General features: G+C 39.6%; 1 protein-coding gene across 3 annotated transcripts in view; it reads left to right on the plus strand.

Annotated features, from left to right (window-relative positions):
- ODR4 (odr-4 GPCR localization factor homolog) overlaps positions 1-24,042 on the plus strand; it is a 53,952-nt gene that overhangs the window by 607 nt on the left and 29,303 nt on the right. For 2 of the 3 annotated variants that reach the window (XM_075528445.1, XM_075528451.1), the window contains exons 2-8: positions 1,285-1,405; positions 6,214-6,348; positions 16,940-17,035; positions 19,375-19,481; positions 20,405-20,441; positions 21,325-21,465; positions 23,188-23,283. In XM_075528445.1, coding sequence (XP_075384560.1) covers positions 1,307-1,405; positions 6,214-6,348; positions 16,940-17,035; positions 19,375-19,481; positions 20,405-20,441; positions 21,325-21,465; positions 23,188-23,283 — 711 coding nt within the window. In that variant the 5' untranslated portion in view covers positions 1,285-1,306. Of the gene's footprint in view, positions 1-1,284; positions 1,406-6,213; positions 6,349-16,939; positions 17,036-19,374; positions 19,482-20,404; positions 20,442-21,324; positions 21,466-23,187; positions 23,284-24,042 lie in introns of those variants that run through there. The other variant, XM_075528455.1, reaches the window with a different exon arrangement.

A 24,042-nucleotide genomic window follows, 5' to 3' on the forward strand; every position in this document is an offset into this window, starting at 1 on the left:
AAGGATATTATTTAGAAGGTTTACCAACGAGACTACAACAGTGCACATTGGTGTTGGGATTTGCACTTTGGGGAGTCGCATATAAACGTTTTACATTACCTACCTTTCACGGTAACCAGGGGAGACAAATGTTGACCATGAGCAGTATGGTTCATAAAGTCTTAGATGGTCTTTTAGTTTCAGAGTAACACAAACTATCAGTTGGCAGTTTTACCTTAGCACATTAAAACCAGTCTTGACTGTGAGGTAATGAATGAGATTCAAATTCTTTATAGACCCTTCAGTGATTTAACTTCTCGGGGGGCAAAGTACATTGAACACATCAAAATACTGAAACAGTGTTCCTAAAGTTTCTATGTTTATGTCCATTTTAAAGCTTAAGAAAAATATATATATGCATTCCATTTACCCTGCCCCCACCAAATATGAATTCCTTGAGAGTATAGCTCATAATAACTTAGCTCTTTAAGTCAAAGTCATTGGTTTTAAGCTACAGAAATTCAAATCAAAAGCATGTAAACTGATAGAGTGAAGGTAATAATTTCCATTTCCAAAGTGGAGAAAGAGCATAACAGGAGTTAACTCTTAGTGATGATTAAATTGTAACGCTTGTGTACTATAAGTTGTTTAGAAACAACGACCAAGTCTTGTCCCATCTCAGATTATGCAATTTCTAGCATATAACAGTTCTTCGGTATATGCTTAGTGGGTAAAAATTCCCTCTACTTTGTAATGAGTTAGGTATTCAGAAACAATATTTTTTTCCAATTTATGAAATGAGAGCAGTGGGTCTCAGCACTAGGTTGTTAAACAAGTAAGGAGGTTAACTCTGAAAGTAGAAATCAACCTCTAGTATAGTATCATTTCCCCTATCACCAAACTCAGCTGACGTTGAGTTAAAACCTTGTGGGTTTCCGAGTAGAAAGCCTCTTCTTTCTCCTGTGTAGTGTCTGGTGGTTTCAAACTAATTACCTGGAGGTTTATAACCCAGCATGTAACCAGCTACTAGGGCTCCTATATCCCCAAGTGTAGAAAATAGTTTAGATATCTCATGCCAAATCCAATTGATGGGCATTTGTTTCCTGAAGAACCATTGAGAATTCTGAAGATACATTTAAACTATGCAACAAAGAATTACCCAGTATTATACAATTGCTGCAAGGAATGAGGTAGAATGACATATAGTATGCCGCTACTCTCACCATACTGCCCCCCAGGATGATAATTTTAATTTCAATTTTATTTTTTCCCAAAAATGCTATGTATTTTTTTCTTTTAATTTAGAACATTGTGTCAGGTTTCGATAATGGGAAGAACCTACATTGTAGAAGAGGCTGTTGGCCAATATCTTTCAAACATTGATCTCCAAGGAAAGACTTTTGTTTCTGGTCTTTTAATAGGACAGGTATGTATCTTCGATTCTATTTATTGATACAATACGTTACTTGCTTATTAAGAGTTACAATATCCCACTCAAGGTTGGATGGAGGAATCACTTATGGAAAAACAGTAAATACAAAGTAGGAAGAACATGAAGAAGTAGGACAGACCTACTCTAGGTTTACTGGAATCAGAACACATTTCTTTTTTGTCAAAGTCAAAGTACCTTATGGTATTGTTGTTGTTTCCATTGCTAGGTGCCTGTAGGGGCACTCTAACACACAACAGAGTGAAACAGTGGCAGCCATGGGCCATCTTCACAGTGGTAACATTTGCACGGTGTTGCAGCCACTAGGTCAGTCCTTAGTAAGGGTCTTCCTCCTTTTTGTGGAGCTTCTATTTTACCAAACTTGCTGGTTTGTTTTGTTTTTTTTTTGTGTGTCTGTTCCCTTCTGATAGCATATCCAAAATGAGCAACGTAAAAACTCCACAATTAGGTCTCTAGCCATTCATTTGTGCTCTTTTGTCTTTCCATAGCATGTTGTTTGCTCTTCTGTGCTTTCTAAATTCATGACTATCCAAATATCTAAGAAAGTAGCTTTTGATCATTTTATTCCGATTCTAGTTTGTTGTTATGACAGTGGTAATCTTTTGGTAACATGTGCTGTAGTACCTCCTTTTTTATTTTCCTTATACATTTTTAAATGTTGATTTAATAGGAAGAAAAGGGAGTTATCTTACCTAGTGCTGTTATTTAAGAAAAAACCACCATTAAGAGGTTGACGTTCACAATCATTTATTCTCTCATAGCTCGGAGGCTAGTGCGCAGCGCTGGGGAAAGGGTTCCCTCTATGCGTTCCTAATGGAGGAGGAGGGCCTGTGCTTCCTTGCAGATGTTACAGGCTCAGCATTCTTGGAGATCTCTGTCTGTCTTGGAATCCTGCGCGGGAATCTAGGTCCAATCCTTTCTGGCTTGTTTTTCTGGATGATAATAGGTCTCTTTATTCCCTCCCCTCTTCTTTTATCTCTTGTAAGGTAAAGGATAGGCACACTGGTGGGTTATGATTTGGGCTGCTCGCTGCAAGCTCAGCAGTTTGAAAGCACCAGCCCCTCCGAAAGAGAAAGAGGAGACTTTCTCCTCCTGTAAAGACTCACAGTTTCCGGAGCCACAGGGGCAGTTCTGCCCTGTCCTGTAGCGACGCTGTAAGCCGGCATTGGCTGGATGGCAGTGTGTTTGAGTTTGGAATGTACAGGTTGTTGCTGCCACACCCCAGAGAGACCACTCATACTTTGGATTCGGATTGTGACATTATTAAGAATATAACATCCATTGGCATGTCACATCATAACAGAGCAGCCCACTGAGAATCAAGGCCCAATGAAACTGACACATATTGTAGGTGCATACAATTCAACCTATGACTTTAGGGGAATAGGATAAATTTGAGAAGTAGACAAATTAATTCTCCCTCTTAGAAACAATCCTTAAAAATCAGCACAAAAAGGAAAGAGGGAAGAACTAGGAGGAAAAGGACATTTATAGAGGTCTAAATAAAGGCGTGTACATATGCAAATATATTTATATATAATGATAGGGAAATAGATCTGTGCGCATATATTTATATGCTGAGTATTAAAGTAGCAGACAGACATTGGACCTTGACTCAGTCCTCCCTCAACGCAAAAAAACACTTTGTTCTATTAACCTGGCATTCTGTGATGCTCACCTTCCTGACACAATCGCTGAAGACAAAAAGGGTGCATAAGCAAATGTGGTAAAGAAAGCCGATGGTGGCCGGCTATCGAAAGATATAATGTCTGGGGTCTTAAAGGAATTTGAAGGTAAATAAGCAGTCATCTAGCTGAGATGTATGGAAGGAGCATACCAGTCTGTGTGGCATCGATGAGATCAGGTTGAATCAGGCATGAAAGACCCGGAACAAAAGTCGTATCTATGTGAATGATGGGGAGTGTGGAGTGGAGCCCCAAAGCCCATGTGTAGACAATTAGGCATCCCCTCACATAAAGGTCACAAGGAAGAAACAAGCCAGTCAGGGTGCAGTATAGCACTAATGAAACATACAGCTTTCCTCTAGTTCTTTAGTGCTTCCTCTCCCCCACTACCATGACCCCAGTTCTACCTTACAAATCCGGCTAGACCAGAGCATGTGCACGGCTACAGATAAGAGCATGAAAACACAGGGAATCCAGGACAGATAAACCCCTCAGGACCAATAACGAGAGTAGGAATACCAGGAGGGGAAGGGGACGGTAGGGAGAGATAGGGGGAACTGATTTCAATGATCTACCTATAATCCCCTCCCAGGGAGATGGGCAACAAAAAAGTGGATGAAGGGAGACATTGGTCAATGTAAGACTTGAAGAAAAAAAAAAAGTAAAGATATATAAATTACCAAGTGTTCATGAGGGAGGGAGGGTGGGGCAGGGGGGAAAGTGAGCTGATACCAAGGGCTCAAGTAGAAAATATTTTGAAATGTTGATGGCAACAAATGTACAAATGTGCTTGACACAGTGGATATATGTATAGATTGTGACAAGAGCTGTACAAGTCCCCAATAAACTGATTTTCTTTTTAAAAAATTACAAAGTAGAACAGAGATTTAGGAAATTACTTTTAAAAACAGAAGTACCTACTAGTGTATTGTAACTGAAGGAAGAATATATTAATCATTCACTCTAAAACCAAACTCATTGCCACTGAGTCAATTCTGACTCAGTAATCCTGTACGATGGAGTAGAACTGCCTCTTTGAATTCTATGGCTGTAAATCTTTAAGAGAACAGTAATTTTCATCTTTCTACTAGTGGGTTTGAATTGCTGACCTTTGAGTTAGCAGCATTGTGTATAGCCCATGCTGCCACCAGGTCTCCTTGTGCCATCCGTTGTTAGTAAATACTGCCAATCAGGTTAGACTGAGAACAACTGTATGTACTAAATAAGGAAACACTGCACAGGATCGCACAATGCGCACAATCGTTCTTATGTTTGAGCCCACTGTTGAGCTGCGTTGGTTCATCTTGCCCAGAGTCTTTCTCCTTTTCACTGCCCCTCTGCTCTCCTGAGCATGGTGTCTTTTTCCAAGGACTGCTCTCCTCTGACAAGTCCAAAGTTTGTGAGAGAAAGCCTCACCATCCTTGCTTCTCAGGAGCCTTCTGCTACACTTCTTCCAAGACAGAGTTGTTTGTTCTCTTGGCAGTCCTTGGTAATTTGAATATTCTTTGCCAAACACCGTAGTCCAAATGAATTGATTCTTCTTTGGTCTTCCTTTTCAGTGTCCAACCTTCACAAGCGTAATCTGAGGCCATTGAAGATACCATGGCTTGGGTCAGAGCACCTTAGTCCTCAGAGTATCTCCTTGATTTTCAGCACTTTTAGTAGATCTTGGTCAACAGATTTGCCCAGTGCAATATGTCATTTGATCTTTGGACTACTGCTTCCCTAAGCATTGGTTGTGGATCCAAACATGGTGAAATCCTTGAGAAATTCAATCTTTCTGTTTATCATGATGTTACTTACTAGTCCAATTGTGAGGAGTTTTTTTCTTTAAATTGAGTTGTAATTCATATTAAAGGCAGCATTCTCTGATTTTCATGAACAAGTGCTTCAAGACATCCTCACTTTGAGCAAGCAAGGTGGTATCATCTGCATATCAAAGGCTGTTAATTAGCCTTCCTCCCATCCTGAATCTGTGATCTTCGTATAGTCCAGCTTCTCGGATGATTTGCTCAGCATACACATTGAGTAAGGATGGTGGAAGTCTATAACATGAGACACACCTTTCCAGACTTAATCCTTAGGGAGGACTAACTGGTCAGCAGTAAAAAGGAAAAGAAAACATTCGCGTAAGCAAATTGTCTGCACTGGTTCAAGCACTGTTTAGAGGGCGCGTGCACTGTGACCTAGGGGCTTAATTTTAAGGACTAACAGCAAATAAACCTTACGGTGACAATATTCTTTGTACCTATGCCTGATACCTTAGAACATCTAAATTGTTTATTAACTGCTTTGTTAATATTCACATTCTCAAGTGACTTTTTCTTATCATGTTGTACCACATTACCTACTTAGAAAGAGTCAACTACTGAGAAGCTTCAGGTGTTGAGCCATTTTCCTGTTGTTCTACCTCATTCTGAATGAGCTTAGTTATCAACATATCATCCTCCGGAGAAGGATTCGGTCTCAGAGCGCTCACAGATCTGATTGCCTGACGTGGGATACAAAACACGCTGTTCATTTAGATGTACCCCTTCCTGGGAGTTCTCTGCAAACAATCAAGCAGCTTCTTTGGGCAACAATCTAAACTTCTAGATTAGTTACTTGGCTTTTAAGATGTGGCCCTTCTCCTTAGGAACTTTTTATTTTCATTGTTTGATTTTGTTTAAAAAAATTAAGTTAAGAAATTTAGGAATACGATATGGTTAGTAAGATAAAAAGTCAGGGAGAAAGTTCATCTTCCATGCTTGCTCTATTGGGTAGAGACTGTTCTTAACGCTCACCAAACCGTCTTAAAAATAAATCTCTAAAAATTTAAGGTCTTCCAAGTAGGCTTTCTTCCTACTGCCTTTTCATTCCTTCAAGCCTAGTACATGATTCTCCTTCCTCTTCCTTTCAGCATTCTTCTTGGGTGGGTTCAAACCGCCAATCTTTGGGTTAGCTGCCAAGCACTCAGCAGTTTGTGCCACTGGGACCCCTTCTATTATAATGGTATTACCACATGCCTGTTACTAAATATAACTCATCTGATGCATGCCACAAGAGCTATCCATTCTTCAATTAGGTAGCATACTAATAGCATTTCTAATTTTTTTAAAGTGTTCATCACAAAAGGATTATGTGATTCTTGCCACTAGAACACCACCCAAAGAGGAACAAAATGAGAACCTCAATCATCCCAGAGCTAAGACGGACAACGTGGACGAAGAATGGACCTCAGAGCATGCCAACCAGGTCATTGTATTGCTTTTTATATAGTTATATCTGTATTTATTTTATTAACAAGATAATAACATTTTATCCTCAAGTTACTGAACTGGGTTTACTAGGGTACTCATTGTGAAGTTATGCAAACTTGAGTTAAGAAAACAAACTACCACCCTGTCATCTCTGACTCACGAAGACCCTATAGGACAGAGTAGACTGCTCCGTAGGGCTCCCGAGTCTAAACCCTTACTAGAAGAAGAGCAGAGCAGCTGGCGTAATGGAACTGCTGGGCTTTGAGGTCCAGCCCAACGCAGAATCGCTAAGCTTACCGAGCTTGCTAAAACATACATAGTATTTAAGGAGTAGAAATATTTCATACTCTGATTGATCCATGCTTATATATTTTGTTGACTTCGTGTTTCTAGTATTTAAAAAGCATTTCCTTATAAGTCTGAGTCATGTGGTGAGGAAAGGAGGACAGGCAGTCTGTTAATTGGTACTCAGTTCCTTTGTAGGGTGATTACAATGTTTCCAATGAGGAATTGGCGATGAATGCACAGCTCTGCATCTGTGTTGAGGCTGCTTAAGCTATAGCCATTCAGAGGGTAAACATTACATTACGCCACTGGATTTCAGCTCAATAAAACTGTTAGAAGAAAAGAAAAATAGTAGTAATACTTTATGTGCACACAAGAAATTGGGTATATAACCCAACTGAAAGAAAGCAAATTACCGATTTGCTTTGAAAATGATTAGGGCAAAGAAAGTACGGATGTGCTTTATACAATTGATGTATGTATATGTATGGATTGTGATAAGAGTTGTATGAGCCCCTAATAAAATATTTTTTTAAAAAAGCTCTTTAATTTAACTCAAAAGAAAGCAAATTACAAGTCCATAAATTTCTATCAGGAAAATGTTGCTGTGTGATGTGTGTGTGTGTGTGTGTGTGTGCGCGCGCGCACGCACGCGCGTGTGGGTGGGTAGAAACACAATATAATGACGTAAAATGGAAAGGAACCAGTTCAATCTGAAAGAATATGAATTGTTGGTAAACAGTAGCTCTGTTATAGACCTTTTCAGTGCGCCCTGCATGGGAACTTCCAAAAGTTTGTTGAGAAAAGAAATTGGAAGGTAACAGAAGTTTTCTTCGAACTTCTTGAAGCACCTTCATATCTCGACCAATACTTTATAACATAATTGTTATGGTATTGTGCAGTATATAGCAACGTGGGACGATGGGACAGAGAAGAGGGTGCTTACAGCTGGTGCTGGTTAGGTGCCGTCGAGTTGGTTCTGACCCGTAGCAACCCTATGAACAACAGAGGAAACGTTGCTCGGTTCTGTCCCATACTCACAGTTGTTCGTATGCATTAGCCCATTACTGCAGTCACTGTCTCAATCTATGTCCTTGAGGGCCTTCCTCTTTTTCATTACCCCCCACTTCACCAAGCATGATGCCTTTCTCCAGGGCTGGTGTCTCCTGACAGTCAGCCCAAAGGATGTAATATGAAGTCTTGCTATCATTGCTAAGAAACACCGTGGCCATACTTCTTCCGAGACATATCAGTTTGTCTTTTCAGCAGTCCATGGCACTTGCAGAATTTCTCTAGCACCACAATTCAAAGGCATCGATTCTTCCAGTCTTCCTTATTCACTCTCCGTCATTCACATGCATACGACACAGTGGAGAACACCATGGCTTGAGTCAGGCACACCTTAGTCCTCAAAGCAACATCCTTGCTTTCCAATACTCTAAAGAGAGCTTGTGTAGTAGATTTCCCGGATCCAACATGTGCTTTGATCTCTTGTGTGCTGGTGCCATGAGCATTAGTCCTGGATCCAAGTAAGATAGCTTCAACTTTTTCTCCATTTATTATGATGCTACCTATGGGCTCAATTTTGAGAACGTTGGCCTTCTTTCTGTTGGTTGTCATCCAGACTGAAGGCTACAGTCCTTGATACTCATCAGCAGATGCTTCAAATCCTCACTTTCAGAAAGCACGATTTTGTCATCTGCAGATTTCCGATTGTTAAAAAGCCTTCCATTCTTCATAAAATCTAGCTTCTCTGATAATTTGAGCAGCCTACAGATCAAATATGATGAGAGAATGCAAACCTGACACACACCTTTCCTGATTTTAAAGCAAGCAGTCTTCCGTTATGTTTGAAAAACTGCCTCTTGATACATGTACAAATTCCTCATGAACCCAATGATGTGGAATTCCCATTCTTCTCAAGGTTATCCATAGTTTAGTATGGTTCCCTCAGTCGAATGCCCTCCCACAATCAATCAAACACAAGTAAACAACATTCTGAGAGTCTGCTTTGAGTCAAGATACATCTGACATGAGCAATGATAGCCTTTTTCCACATTCTCTTCTGAATCCAGTCTGAACTTCTTGTGTTCCCCATACTGCTACAGTCGTCGTTAGACGATCTTCATCAAAATTTTACATGTGCGATTTCAGTGATATTCCATAGTTCGTGCATTCTCTTGGTCGCCTTTCTCTGGAACAGGCGTAAATATGGATCCCTTCCAGTCAGTGGGCCAAGTACCTGTCTTCCAAATTTCCTGCTTATGCTTTCAGTGTACCATCATCAGCTTACTGAAACACTTCCAGTTGTATTCTAGCAATCCCTGGAAATTTGTTTTTGGATAATACTTTCAGTGCAACATGAACATTTTCTTTTCCCTGGTTCTTGCTCATAAGCTACATCCTGAAATGTTGGAAAATCAGTAGTACCGTGCCTGTGTTTTCTTTCAGCCTTCGCTTGATGCTTCCTGCGTCATTCAGTATTTTTGCCAATAGAATTGTTCAAGATTGCAACTCAAGGCTTAGGTTTTTCTTCCGTTCTTCAAGTTTCAGAGGTGCTGATCATGTTCTTTTGGTTTTCTAATTCTAGGTCTTTTTCCCATTTCATTGTAATATTTCTTCCATTTGCTTTAGCTGGTCTACAATTCAAAGCAAGTGTGGAGTCTCTTCTGACATCCAGTTTGAGCATTTCTTTCTTTCCTGTCTTTTTAGTGACCTTTTGCTTGCTTCATGAATGATGGTCTTGATGTTCTCCCACAGCTCATCATATCTTCTGTCATTAGTGTTCAGTGCATTAAATCTGTTCTTAAGATGGTCTCAAAATTTGTGGGATAGACTCTAGGTTGTATTTTGTCTCTTGTGCACTTGTTTTACTTTTCTTTAGCTTTACCTCTAACTTACCTACGAGCTCTTGATGGTCTTTTCCATAGTCAGCCCTTGGTCTGGTTTTAGCTGCTGATACTGAGTTTCTCCATGGTACCTTCCCACATCTGTAGTCCATTAGATTTCTCTATTCTGTCTGGAGAAGTTTGTGAACATAGTCACCTTTGTGTTATTAAAAAACGGTACTTGCTGTTAGCAAGTTGTTGGTTTTACGGAATTCTTTTATGTGATCTCCAGCTTTATTTCTATCATCAAGGCCACGTTTTCCAACTACTACTCCTTCGCGTCATCTCTAACTTTGCATTCTACTCATGAACAATTGTCAATGCATCTTGATTGCATGTTTGATCATTTCCTTACTGAAGCCATTGATACAAGTCTTGAATTTCTTCATCTGTAGCTTTTGTGGTGGGTACCTCAATTTGAGTAATAGTTGTATTGATTGGATTTCCCTGAAGGCAAACAGATGTAATCTTATCACAGACAGCATTGTACTTGATTGATTTTGCAATGTTCTTTTTTTTAAAAATAATTTTATTAGGGGCTCATACAACTCTTATCACAATCCATACATATACATACATCAATTGAATAAAGTACATCTGTACATTCTTTGCCCTAATCATTTTCTTTTCTTTTTTTTTTCCTTTTCTTTTTTTATATTTTATTAGGGACTCATACAACTCTTATCACAATCCATACATATACATACATCAAATGTATAAAGCACATCCATACATTCCCTGCCCCAATCATTCTCAAAGCATTTGCTCTCCACTTAAGCCCTTTGCATCAGGTCCTCTTTTTTTTTTTCCCCTCCCTCCCCGTTCCCCTCTCCCTCATGTGCCCTTGGTAATTTATACATCGTTATTTTGTCATATCTTGCCCTATCCCGGAGTCTCTCTTCCCCTGCTTCTCTGCCGTCCCTCTCCCAGGGAGGAGGTCACATGTGGATCCTTGTAATCAGTTCCCCCTTTCCAACCCACTCACCCTACACTCTCCCAGCATCGCCCCTCACACCCTTGGTCCTGAAGGTATCATCCACCCTGGATTCCCTGCACCTCTAGCCCTCATATGTAACAGTGTACAACCTCTGCCCTATCCAGCCCTGCAAGGTAGAATTCGGATCATGGTAGTTGGGGGGTGGGAGGAAGCATCCAGGATCTGGGGGAAAGCTGTGTTCTTCATCAGTACTACCTCGCACCCTAATTAACCCATCTCCTCTCCTAAACCCCTCTATGGGGGGATCTCCATTGGCCGACACTTGGGCCTTGGGTCTCCACTCTGCACTTCCCCCTTCATTCAATATGGTATGTATGTGTATATGTATATGTGTATATATATATACATATATATACATATATTCTTTTTTTTGCATGATGCCTTATACCTGGTCCCTTGGGCACCTCGTGATTGCACTGGCTGGTGTGCTTCTTTCATGTGGGCTTTTTTGCTTCTGAGCTAGATGGCTGCTTGTTCACCTTCAAGCCTTTAGGACCCCAGACACAATCTCTTTTGATAGCTGGGCACCATCCGCTTTCTTCACCACATTTGCTTATGCACCCATTTGTCTTCAGCGATCCTATCATGGAGGTGTGCAGCCAATGATATGATGATTTTTTTGTTCTTTGATGCCTGATAACTGATCCCTTTGGGACCACTCGATCACCCAGGCTGGTGTATTCTTCCATGTGGGCTTTGTTGCTTCTGAGCTAGATGGCCGCTTGTTTATCTTCAAGCCTTTAAGACCCCAGTCACTATCTCTTTTGATAGCCGGGCACCATCAGCTTTCTTCACCACATTTACTTGTTCACCCACTTTGGCTTCAGCAGTTGTGTCGGGAAAGTGAGCATCATAGAGTTCCAATTTAATAAATGAAAGTGTTCATGCATTGAGGGAGTGCTTGAGTAGAGGCCCAAGGTCCTTCAGCCACCTTAATATTAAACCTATAAATGTAGACACTTAGATCTATTTCCCCATCCTCATATATATGTTTGCATGTACATGTCTTTGTCTAGATCTCCATAAATGCCCCTTGACTCCCAGCTCCTTCCTCCCTCTCCCTTGACTTTCCTCCTGCCCCACTACCATGCTCCGTCCCCACCTGGGCTACAACTATACCTCTTCTCTATGCAGCCTTACCCTTGATCGTTCCCCATCAGGCCTGCCACTCCCCCCACACTACCATTTTGGGTCCCATATTGTTCCCTTGTCCCTGTGTTTGTTAACACCACTACCTTACCCTCCTCCCCCTCCTGCACCCGGAGCTGTCTGTCCCCCCCGAACTGTCTGTCCCATTGTTTTTCCTCCAGATAGTTCATCCAGCCTGTCCTATTCAGACAGACCTGTGGAGACACTAACATGCACGAAAACAAGACAGAGGTAAACAAAGCAACAGTATACAACCAGGCAACAAAACAACAAAAACAAACCACTGACAAAGAAGAAAACAAAACACTTCACAAAAGAAAGGCTTGTAGTTCGTTCAAGAATTGTTTGCTGGCCCTTAGGTCTGTTGAGCACCACGCCCTGGCCCCAAAGTCCACTTTCAGCAAGTCCACTTTCAGCATTCCCTGGGGACCTTGCCACTCCATTCCCTTGCTGTTCCGCTGCACTCCCCCAGTGCTTTGCCTTGGTGTGGTGGGATCAGGTCAGGTGCAATTCCCACACTGTGTCTCCGGTGCTGTCCCCTGTATCGCCCTTAGTCACTGATTGGCATCATTTCTCATAGTGGGGCCAGCCATGTTGTTCTCTCTGTGGACTGGCTGCTCTCCTCAGGAACATCATCCTCACGGCCTGGTGGGCCAGGCTGTGTTCCACTGTCTCCTCCTGCCTTTCATCTGCTCCCGTGTGCTCTGATCAGATATGTCCATGTCCCGGAGCTGCAGAATCAATGTCATCCTTTGAAACAAATTCTTTTCGGGGGAGGGGCAGGAATCCACTTAATTTTTGGTGCTGGGGCCAGCCTCCCAGACCTCTCCACTGGTTCCCTACTCCACGCCGGGATATTGCATTCACACCTTACAGCACTGGGTTGAAGTCTGGTCCCACTTTCCCTGTGGAGATATAAACAATACCCTCCCCTTGGGTGGATTAGTGCCCCATGCCCCCACTTCCCTTGCATGTTCTTTTTGACAATAAATGCCGTGCCATTCCTCTTGATTGTTTAATCCCAGCATAGTAAATCATATGATTTCCTGATTCATATGAAATGGCTAATAGCAGTCCATTCCAGCTCCCTAATACCTAGGCTGTCGATCTTTATGCATTCCATTTCATTTTTTATGACTTCCAATTCTCCTAGATTCATACTTTACACGTTCAAAGTTCCAATCATTAGCAGATTTGGGCAGCTGTTTCCCTTATCTTACGTGTCCCATCAGTAGATGAAGATTCCCAAAGCTCCACTCACACAGGCTTTACCTGACTCGTCACCATGGACACTTGACTCGCCAGAGATGTGCAGGGCTGGCAGCTCTACATGCAGGAGGAAAGCTGGAATTCCAATTCTTTGCAATGTTATCCGTAATTAAAATGCCTTTGCATAGTTAATAAGACACAGGCAAGCATCTTTAAAAAAAAATAAACAAAACAGTTTTATTGGCATTTTGTCCACATATCATACAATCCTAGTTCAACCATATCAAGAAGTCTTATGCAGTCTTTACCAGAGTCAATTTTAGAATCTTCTTTTTCCACAAAACTCATTGTTATTCGTGTATTTTTTTTCCATTTTGGCAAAAATGTACACAAATTATTCACCAATTCAGCAACTTCTACATCTATAATTCAGGGCCATTCATTATACCCTTCATGTTATGCAACTATTATTCTTATTCCTCTCCAAATTGTTCCACCACCATTGAAATGAACTCAGTGCCCCTTAAGCACATTTTTTTCTCCTTCACCCACAGTAATCAAGTTTGTCTTCTTTTTTTCAAGTAATTTTCTTTATGTAGTAGTCACATATTATACACTTACAAAGTTAAGCTTCTAACAAGAATTGTATATATATCATCACAATCAACTCTTATGCACCCAACCCCCTCCTGACCATTTCCCTGACTCTCCTCCCCCACCCCTTCCTGATAAACCATTGCATCTGTTATTGTCGCTATGCATCCACTCCTTCTGTGCTTCCTAAAATGGGAGACCTAACAGAAACAATAAGAAACCAAAAATGAAACAGAAAGACAAATAATAATGAAAAGATAAAAATAAAGAATAAGGAAAAAAACACCAAAAATATTTTAAAAGCCAGAGAAGACATTTCTGTCTTGGAACAATCGAGAAATATATGAGCAGAAAGCAAATTCAATTTGGGTCAAGAGAGAGATCAACTAACCAAGTATCATATACTGTGGTTTGATTCACCATAATCAAGTTTACAGGAATCTGTCTGATACTGTTGAGTCCCTCGCCTTGGCTGGAAGGGATCTGCCAGAGGCATAATCTGTCCAGATAGTCTGCAGATGGATTTTAGGTTCTCACTGTCCTCCACAGCTTTCTACAAATTGGGTGTTCACAATTTAAGCTCTGATACTTTTCCCTTCATTATAATTGGATTTTGTGATTGTCATCTTTGGAACACAAAGGCTGGTGCGCTTCTAATCTCTGGACTTAGTGATGCCTCACTTCGATGACTGTCTTTTTAATACAAGTCTTTAACATTCATGAAATTATTCCAATTGATAGCTGACTACCATCACTTTTTTCACACACTTTTCTGTAGCACCCTTATCTTCAGTGATCTCTTTGTGGAGGCGAGTATGGAGTACGGACCGTTTCATACGAACTAACTGTTCTTGGATTAGGGATAAAATTACCTGGGAACCCATGATCCCTCTGCTTTTCTACAGGCTATGAATGACTCTGGTTTGTGTTGGCAGACATGATGACAAAAACAATAAACAAAACCAGAACCAACCAGATCAATAACAACACCAAAAACAAACTAAGCATCAAAAATCCCAAAAGACACAAAAAATAAAAAACATTGTCAAACATCCCCTTAGTGTATGAGGCAGTTGCACTAATAACATCAGTAACTTATCCAGTGACATAGAATTTAAGGTACTGTTGATATGAGGGAGTTCTGGGAATATAGTCCAACTGTGAGCTGCACTCCATGAGATGTTGCTTTGTACAGATTGATTTCTTAATTGATTGAGCTCTGTTTACATTAAGTATGGGGTTTGGTGCTGAGGGAAATTTTCCTGCATCACCTCTTACAAAACCTGTCATATTAATGCAAGGGAAGCATTGCGACACCAGACAAATGGTGATTCTGGGTCTCCTTTCATTGGACACCCACTGTCCCAAAACTGCCATTTTCATACTCTTCGGTGGCCATCCTTGCATCTCTCCTATCAGTCCTAAGTCCAAAGGTATAAGTAGTTTTGAGGTAGGGCCCAGCTCATTCAGTCAAGCTTCCATGCCAAGTCCTTCTGAGGTGGCCCTGGGGGGAGCATCCATCTTTCTAGTATTCCCTTCTTTGAGCCAAAATCCATCTGACATCAGCAATGATATGCCTCATTCCTCATCCTTCTGCATTTGTCCTGAATTTGTGGTGGTTCCGCTTCATTGTATTGCTACAACTGGTTTTGAATGATCATTAGTTGAATTTTACATGCATGTACTTTTCACCTTTCTTTGGAGTGGACACAAATATGAATCTCTTCCAGTTGGTTGGCCAGGTCGCTGTCTTCCAAATTTATTGTTGTAGACCAGTGAGTTCCTTGAGCATTGCATCCATTTGTTGAAACATCTCAATTAGTGGCCCATTCCTTCCTAAAGCCTTGTTTTTGACCGTACCATCAGTGTCGACTTGGACTACTTCTTCCATGCCCTCAGGTCTTGCTCTATGCTGCCTTCTGAAATGGTTGAATGTTGACCAATTATCTTTGATGCAATGACTCCTGTCTAGTTTTTCTTTCATCTGTTGATGTTTCCTGCATCATTCAATATTTCACCCATAGAATTCTTTAATTTTTCAACCGAAGGCCTGACCTTTTTCTTCAGTTCTTTCAAATTTAGAGATGTCATATATGTTCTTCCTTTTTATGTTTTCTAGCTCCAGATCTTTTCACATTTCATTATAATACTCTTTTCTTCTCTAGCCACCCATTGAAATCCTGTCATTTCTTGCATTGACTTTAGCTAACTACTCTGTTCAAGAGCAAATTTCAGAGTCTCTTCTGACATGCATTTGGCTTTTTATTTCTTTTTTTAAATCATTTTGCTAGTTTTATGTATGTTGCCCCTTATATCATCCCACAACTCATCTGTCTTTTCTTCAGTTAATTATGTCTAATCAATTAAATCTATAATTGAGATAGTCCCTAAATTCCTTCTTCCTATTCTGTCTTACTATGGAAGCTCCGTTGAAACTTGGCCACTATGGATGGCCCTGTGGTCTTTGGCATGCTGGTTACTTAGCTTCCAACATCACATCAACCTGCAGGTCACTGTGGTAGGACAAGCTAACAGATGAATGAATAGGGGAAAGAAATTAGAAGCTATTGTAGTCCTTCATCTTACGAAAAATGAGTTTATGAAAGGGTGTTGCTAAAGGCTGTCATTGTTTAGTGGTTCTATCTTTAAAGTAGTTCTGTGTGTTTTAATTGACTAATACTGCTATAATAGGAATACCAAAATGGGTAATTTTTATTTTCAGAAACAAAAATCTATTTTCTTACCGTTTAAGAGAGTAGAAGTCCAAGTGTGGTGGGTTACATGTTGGGCTGCTAGCATGTTGGGCTGCTAACCATAGGTCAGCAGTTCAAACTTACCAAGCTGGCTACTCCCTGGGAAAGAGAGGAGGCAGTCTACTCTCATGAAGATTTACTATATTGTAAACTTAAGGCAGTTCACTCTGCCCTTTAGGGCTAATCTGGGTCTGAATGGACACCTTGGAAACGGGGTTGGCTCTGATGGACAGATTCCTCTATCTCTGCAGGAAAGCCCTTGTTTCTGGGCTTCTGTTCCAGGGAGGAGTTCTTGTGGTTTGTCATCCTGCTTCCCTTGTTTCTTTCATATCTGACTCAAGATATATCCTGAATTATTAGCATACCAAAGTCCTCCCATTCCCAGCTCGGATTATAACCTCAGGCATAAAGTTTAGGATTTGCAGTGTATATTTGGGGCAGGGGCATAATTTAGACATTCCATCCTTTGCACACCCCAAATTCAAGTCTTTGTAGTATGCAAAGCATATTTACCCTATCCCATATGGTAAAACTTAATCATTAATCTTGGTTACCACCTGTTCTTCTTAGTATTAGTTTTTAAAGCACTGTGTCAACTTTATGCATATAGTTGGTATTCCATAACTTTTTGCTGGTTTGAATTCTCAACCAGAAATAATGATAAACAATGTTAAATGCTTCTGTTAGCTAATATTATATTTCTACTTTTAGGTTTCCAGAATGCTCCCAGGAGGACTTGTAGTTCTTGGAGTATTTATCATTACAACGTTAGAACTGGCAAATGATTTTCAAAGTGCATTACGCAGAGTAAGTATGATCTACCCCCAAATTCTTTTTTGTTTTGTTTTTTAACATTTTATTAGGGGAGCATACAACTCTTATCACAATCCATACATATACATACATCAATTGTATAAAGCACATCTGTACATTCTTTGCCCTAATCATTTTCGAAGCATTTGCTCTCCACTTAAGCACTTTGCATCAGGTCCTCTTTTTTCCCCTCCCTCCCCGCTCCACCCTCCCTCATGAACCCTTGATAATTTATAAATTATTATTTTGTCATATCTTGCCCTATCCCGCGTCTCCCTTCACCCCCTTTTCTGTTGTCCGTCCCCCAGGGAGGAGGTCACATGTAGATCCTTGTAATCAGTTCCCCCTTTCCAACTCACTCCCCCTCTACTCTCCCAGTATCACCGCTCACACCTCTGTTCCTGAAGGTATCATCCACCCTGGATTCCCTGTGTCTCCAGCTCCCAAATTCTTAATAGGAGAGTAATGTGTTATTTTATTTGAGATTACATATAACACAATGATTTTAGTGTTTTCAGTTTGGTTATTTAAAGTGCTTAGGTTAGTGTGATTATATAAAAAAAACTTTCCACTTAATCTTTGAGTATTTTGAGTGTAGTACATCTAAATATTTATATTTTCAATGAAAGCTTTGTAGGATTGGCCTTCAAGAAGTTTGTGAAAAAAAATGAATTGAAATATAATTTATTTTTTCCAGAAACTTTGAAGTGCCCTCCTTATCTTAAGTTTTTATTTTTAAGATGTTTACTATTGTGAAACAAATTATAGGAGCTTTTTTTCTAGTGTAGTAGCGATGTTCTGCTAGACCTTCTATGTAGTACCAAGCCGTTGCTATAATGTGAAATCAGTAGGTGTTGAGATTATTCACTATCTGCTCAATTCTCTCGAGATGAAACCTAAAGAGAGAATAATCAAATACTTATTCTTTATTCCTGGACAGAGTATTTTTCCTGAACCCCACTGTTTACTTTAAAATTTAGTCCTGTGACAGTGAATTGAGTAACACAGCCAACACAAAATAAGAAGACCTATAAGCTGTTCTCCCTTCAGCTTAAACTTAAAGCCGTCTTTGAGCAGCTCGCTTTCACCTTTTAGTTTTAAAATCCAATGACCTTTAAGCCAGGATATTCCTTTTATAACAAGGGTCTTCCAGAGCCCAAGAAAGAAAGAGAGGCCACAGAATCTTTAGAAGCACAAACATCACAAAATACCCCCAAATTGTTGTTGAGTGAAAAAGACTAAGAGCTCTAGGTTCTACAGATTCTTTCAGTTTTTAAAGCATTCTGTTTCAAATGCTTCTCCTCCAGGCTTGGATATTTGTGCCTAAGGGAGTAAGGGGCTGAACATTGACATACTTGCCTGCCTCAGGAACTTGCCCAATCTCCTGCCAAGTTTTCATTTTCCATAAATGGGCCTCTGTCCCAAGTGTTCCTCCTCTTTGGCATTTTGTGATGTAAATCTGTGTATGTAGAGGAATCATTGTGCATGCTTTGTCTTCACCCTGGCTTAAATGAGGGGGGCAGGCTGAGAGTGGCGGGGGTGTAGGTAGAGAGCTAAAGACAGATGCTCTTTTTTTGGGTTTTTTTTTTTATATCTTTTTTGTTTCTAATAAGCATATAACTTTGGAAATGCCATGCCACAAAAAGTGGTGCATTTCAATTGCCTAACATTACCATTGGTCTGCATTGAATGGCACCTTAAGAAAGCACCTTATCAATCTTGTCAGTGTCTCTCATAAGCTTAATTAAGATGCTTGCTCATGGTATTATCTTCATGGAAGGAATTCCTTTTAGATGTAATTAATCAAGACAATTACGGCTTTTCTAATCTATGTGTTGTTTTCAGCTATTGGTAGAAAGCGTGGAGTGAAATTATGACCCCCTCACCCCAATATCAAGTAGCCTTTTCCTCATTCTTATTTCTGGTACAAATTTATGTCACTTTTAATTTTTTTCACTTTTAGTGTATGTTATTACTAATATATCCTTATATATAACCTAAGTCTCTTGGGACATTTAAACAAGAAAGCCTAAATGGTTTGCATGCTTCATTTTTGTGTGCTAAAATTACTTGTCCTTTCTCATCTTAATTAAGATAATTGATCAATGCTTTATTTAATGTTAATGATCTAAAAATAACTTTCTGTATGTATAGTTGATCCCTAATAAGAACAATTTGTAGTTTCCTTCCTAAAGCTTATTAGTATGTATTCCTAAACATGGAATTCACCGTGGAACTTTGAAGCTAGATGGGGTTTGGAGACATTACAATGGTGTTTTTCTTGCCTCACTTTTCATTGTACTTTGAGCTGATGTGTGTTTTTCCTCCTTCAGCTGGTCTTTGCTGTTGAAAAGTCTGTGAATAAAAAGAGACTGTGGAGTTTCACAGAAGACGATGTCTCAGAACGAGTGGCACTTCATATTTGCTCCTCTACAAAAAAGTATCTTTTATTTGGGTGTTTATTGTCTAAAATCTGGGGTTCTTATCAAAAGAATTCTCCTGTAGTATTTTTTCCAAAATTTAACTGAATCTCCACTTTTTTTTCAGCTTCTTTCCATTCTTCTTTATCCCATAAACACCCGGTTACAAGTTGCACCAGTCAAAAATAAAGACAAGGATGGGTATAGGGAAGACACCTGTGATGTGCCGGTGGGGGAGAGGGGACAGAGTTGATAAGACTAGACCTCTCCCTCCACAGTGCTGGACAGGGACTCATGCTCCTATCTCAGAGCTTTGAGGAAGAGGTAGACAAATAACAAAGGGAGCTGGGGGGAAGGATGCCCCTGGGCCAGGAGTTTACCCCAAAGATCTTTCAACTGGAATAAGTATTCTTAGGGTTTTTCTGTTAGCAGCCTTTATAGGGAAAAACAAATCATTTTCAAGTATTATGGTATTGTGGTCAATATATCCTAAAGTGGGTGATACCTCCCCCGGAGGGCCCTGGAACAATCCAGGAGGGCTGCAAAGCAGATACCCACACCTTAACCAGGATTGTGGGCTGCACTACACAAGTTCAATTGACAAGGGGTGGGGTGGAGTGCGAGGAATTCTTTTTCTGAAAAGTGGGCGAAAGGCCAAATAATTTGAAAACTCCTGTTATAGGTAGAGCATGTATGTGTGTATGTATACATGTATGTTAATACATACATGTACTTGAGACTCCAGAAATCTTATAGAAAATGGAATTAAAAGATAATACGACTATATTTTTGAAGCATCCTCGTATGTAATGAGTATATGCATGTACATTTAACTATATAAAGTATGATCTCGTAAAAACATGTATGCACATTGTTTTTACTTTTAATGCGGTTTTTTTGTTTGTTTGTTTGTTTTGGTTGTTTCTGCCCTTAACTAGTAAAGAATATTTTGTCGAACTTTTGATGTGTGTGATCCAAAGGTAAGAAAAATTATTCTTTAAAGATGTTTTTGAGCTGCAAATTTTTAAGTAAAATTTATTTTATAATTAGTTTGAATAATTTTGAGTTCTAATACTTCCTATTTATCTTTACAACCCCTTGTGTTTGTTACTTAACTACATTTTTAATTAATTTTTTAGGGACAATAGTGGATACAAAGAAGTCATATTATTTTAATTGCTAGAATATTTCCAATAGGCTCTATCTTACTTAGTTTTTTCTTTGAGAGACTGATATTAGAAATATCTGAGTCCCTTGGTAGCTACAATGCCTGTAGTGGAACTGTCTGTATTCAGTGGAATCCAGACTTAGATTTTGAAAAGGTACTTTGTAACTATTTCGTTTCATAAACTAAATATACAGTTTATCAAGGAGAAACAAGAAGAGCAGATCTGAATCTGGCTACACAGATACTCAACCTAAGCATGCACCTAAGTACTTAATTTCAGTACACTTCCACGGCTGCCTCACATAGCTTGTTAACAAGGATGGAACAGGAATATGAAGAGCTGTCACCTATGACTTCACACAGAGGATATTTGTTCACATCATAAGCTTCAGAATTGACCCTTTGGAAGCTGTAATTGAGAAATAGAGGACCAGAGGACTTAGTCCGATTTTTAGGCATGATATTTCTGACCTTTTTCTGCCTATCTCTCTTGGGAAGAGTGAGGTCAGGGGTTACCTGGATTGTACTGAACTTATATATGCCTCATTTTATTTACTTCTAATCTGTAGCCCTTTGATCAGTGAATGTGACAAAACATTGACGGAGGTGGTTATTGTTTTGTATATTTTATTGATCCATGCATTTTATCTAAACCATACCATATTTTTGCTTTTCATCCTTTCTTACTACTAAAGAGCTCAGCAAGACCTGCAGATTGGAAATATCAAAATGGACTATCAACTTCATGGCCTTCTTTACAGTGTACAGTTCACATTAATATTCACATTCCACTTTCCACTACCACTGTCAGCTGTACTCTGGAGAAAAACACAAAGGTAATAGGGTGAAATGTGTTTTCTTTGCTAATTGTTTAGTAGATAATGTGCTTTAATTCTGGTTGTCTGTGCCATTTATTATCCTCAAAATGACATTCTAAAATAATAAGATATGGCATTCTACTTATTGTTTTTAAGAACTAATTGTTAAGAGCCCAGCCAGTTTGGGATTTTTTTCTAAGACAGTGGGACAATGTCATAATACTGGTATATTTAATATAGTAGGCATGAGTGAAATAAATAGTAGACAAGGTCTATATTTGACCGCCTCTGGCTTCCTTGTTGCCTTGAGGCAGCAGTCAGAGATGCCTCTACACGCTGTCCTTTACTCTATTCTCACGCCAATATTCTCTCCACAACACGTAGCTTCTGTGCGCGGTTCAATAATTCATTGTAGTGGCCACACACAATTCACAGGCAATCCTCACAATGACTGGGGGCTTATTAGGAGAGTTCACAGGTTACTACAGGCCAGGATTAGGAGACAGTAAGATTTCAGCAATTGGTCCACAACAGTATTTCTCCTCCACCACCAGCTAATTCTCTCTTCAGTCCTTAGCCCCTCAGCCACATGGTCCCTGGCTTCTGCTTCTGTAGGCCAGCAAGCTAGCCTTCTACTCTGCCTCATAGTCCCACAGTCTCGGTACTGCATTATTGTTCATCTCATAGTTTCCTTGTCTTGGCCTCTGGCCTCGGCCCAACTTCTTTGTTCTGTACCATAGTCTCTGTGCCACAGTCTCTAGTGCCTCTGGTGTCAACCTCTGCCACGTAAGATGGAGATCTTTAACCTGCTCTTGCAATGATTCCGAAATATCTCTCTGTGACCGAGATCACTCTTGTACCAGAGGAATGGCTTTGATTTTATGGAGGTGTGGTTTTTGTAGGACACAGAGGGTGTTAGTTGGTTTACACCCTCTACTTCCCCACCACAAAAGAAAAAACAGACTTTCTACCATTGAGTCAATTCTGGCTCATAATCACCCAATAGAACAAAGTAGAATCATCCTTCTGTATTTTGTAGATCGTAACTCTTTACTGGAGTAGAGTGGTGGGTTTGAAATGCTGACCTTTTCGTTAGCAGCCCAGCACATGACCAGAATGACACCAGTGCTCCAAGTCAGGAGCTATCTCACCTTTCTAGTCTGTCCATTAATATTACAGGGGACTTACTTCAAAGTGGAATTGTAGCACAGGCATAGAGTCCAGAATTAGAATACATCACGTAAAGATTATGTGTAGAAGGCCCACATTAATCGACTATATCTCAGTGAGCTAAAATATGGTTAAAATTTAAAATATTATGTAAAATGCAATTGTGTAAGAAGGCTCACTGTTACACTTTTGCATTCTACTTGCATTCTTAGTTTTGTCTCTCCTTTTTTAGTCTTTCTTGCATTTCTGTATCATTCCTTTGTTCATCTTATTTAAATTTCTCTTCTCACTGAAGTAAGCAAATGGAGTTTGACTACTTTTTTAAGATAATAAGTATTGTGTTGTATTTAACTGTAGTCATATATTTTCATGTGATAAATGTTGGTTTGGGATAAAACTGGGAAAAAACAAGAGTATTATTAAATATAGATAAAATGTTAAAAATTGGGGATATACTCTTTCTTTAATAGACTGATATTAAAAACAGGATTACTGGTATTTGGGGGGGGTGTGGGGTTTAATTTAGAGGGCATTATACCTAAAGGATAGCTGTACTATGTTTCTTTTAAGAATGGACTTACACGCTGGGCCAAGCAAATAGAAAATGGTGTATTTTTGATTAATGGACAAGTTAAAGATGAAGATTGTGACCTACTAGAAGGACAGGTATGTTAAGAGAAAATTATCTTGCTTATGAAATGACTTGTGCTTAAGGAAAAGATAAAAGAAAGATAACTTACCTTTAGCTTTTTAATACTTGTTTTCACAAAGAGTTTTCATTTATAGGTAGTTCTTGACTCAGAACATTTGAGTTAAATGGAACTACTTTTAAGAGTTTCAGTAGTTTTGCTTGTATATTTTATCATTTGTAGTACTACATACAGTGTTGCAGTATGTAATTTGCTGATGGCATGACATCTCTATAAGTTTGTGTTGTGTAATGTTACCAACCCCTGAAGGCAGAGATTGTGTTTATTAAGATATTGTCATCAAAGGCAATAATATTGAAAGCCTAGAAAAATGAGCTATTTGACTTCTATCAGAACCAACTTTTGATAGTCATTTGAACAGAACCCCAAGCTTTAGGGTTCTACCTGTATTTCTCACATCTAAGCTAAGTGTTTTTCCCCTCAGAAAATGGTGGAAGGTTTTTTTCTGACCTACTTAGAATCTTAACACCGGAAGAAGGAAATGTCAATCTGAAGTTTTCCTGAATTCTAAACTGTTTAAAACTGAAGGCACGTATTCTTCTGCCATGGTAGCATCTTTAAGGCTAGGTAGGGCCATCTCCAAGGAGTGGTTTGTTGGGCCTTCTAAAACAGCTGTGACCTAAAATAAGAGACTTTCGTCATCTCCTGCATTGATTCTGTGCCAACGACCCTTGAGGACAGGATAGAATTACCCTGTGAGTTTCTCAGATTGTAA

This window comes from Tenrec ecaudatus, chromosome 1 (genome assembly GCF_050624435.1).
Source record: "Tenrec ecaudatus isolate mTenEca1 chromosome 1, mTenEca1.hap1, whole genome shotgun sequence".
NCBI lineage: Eukaryota > Metazoa > Chordata > Mammalia > Afrosoricida > Tenrecidae > Tenrec > Tenrec ecaudatus.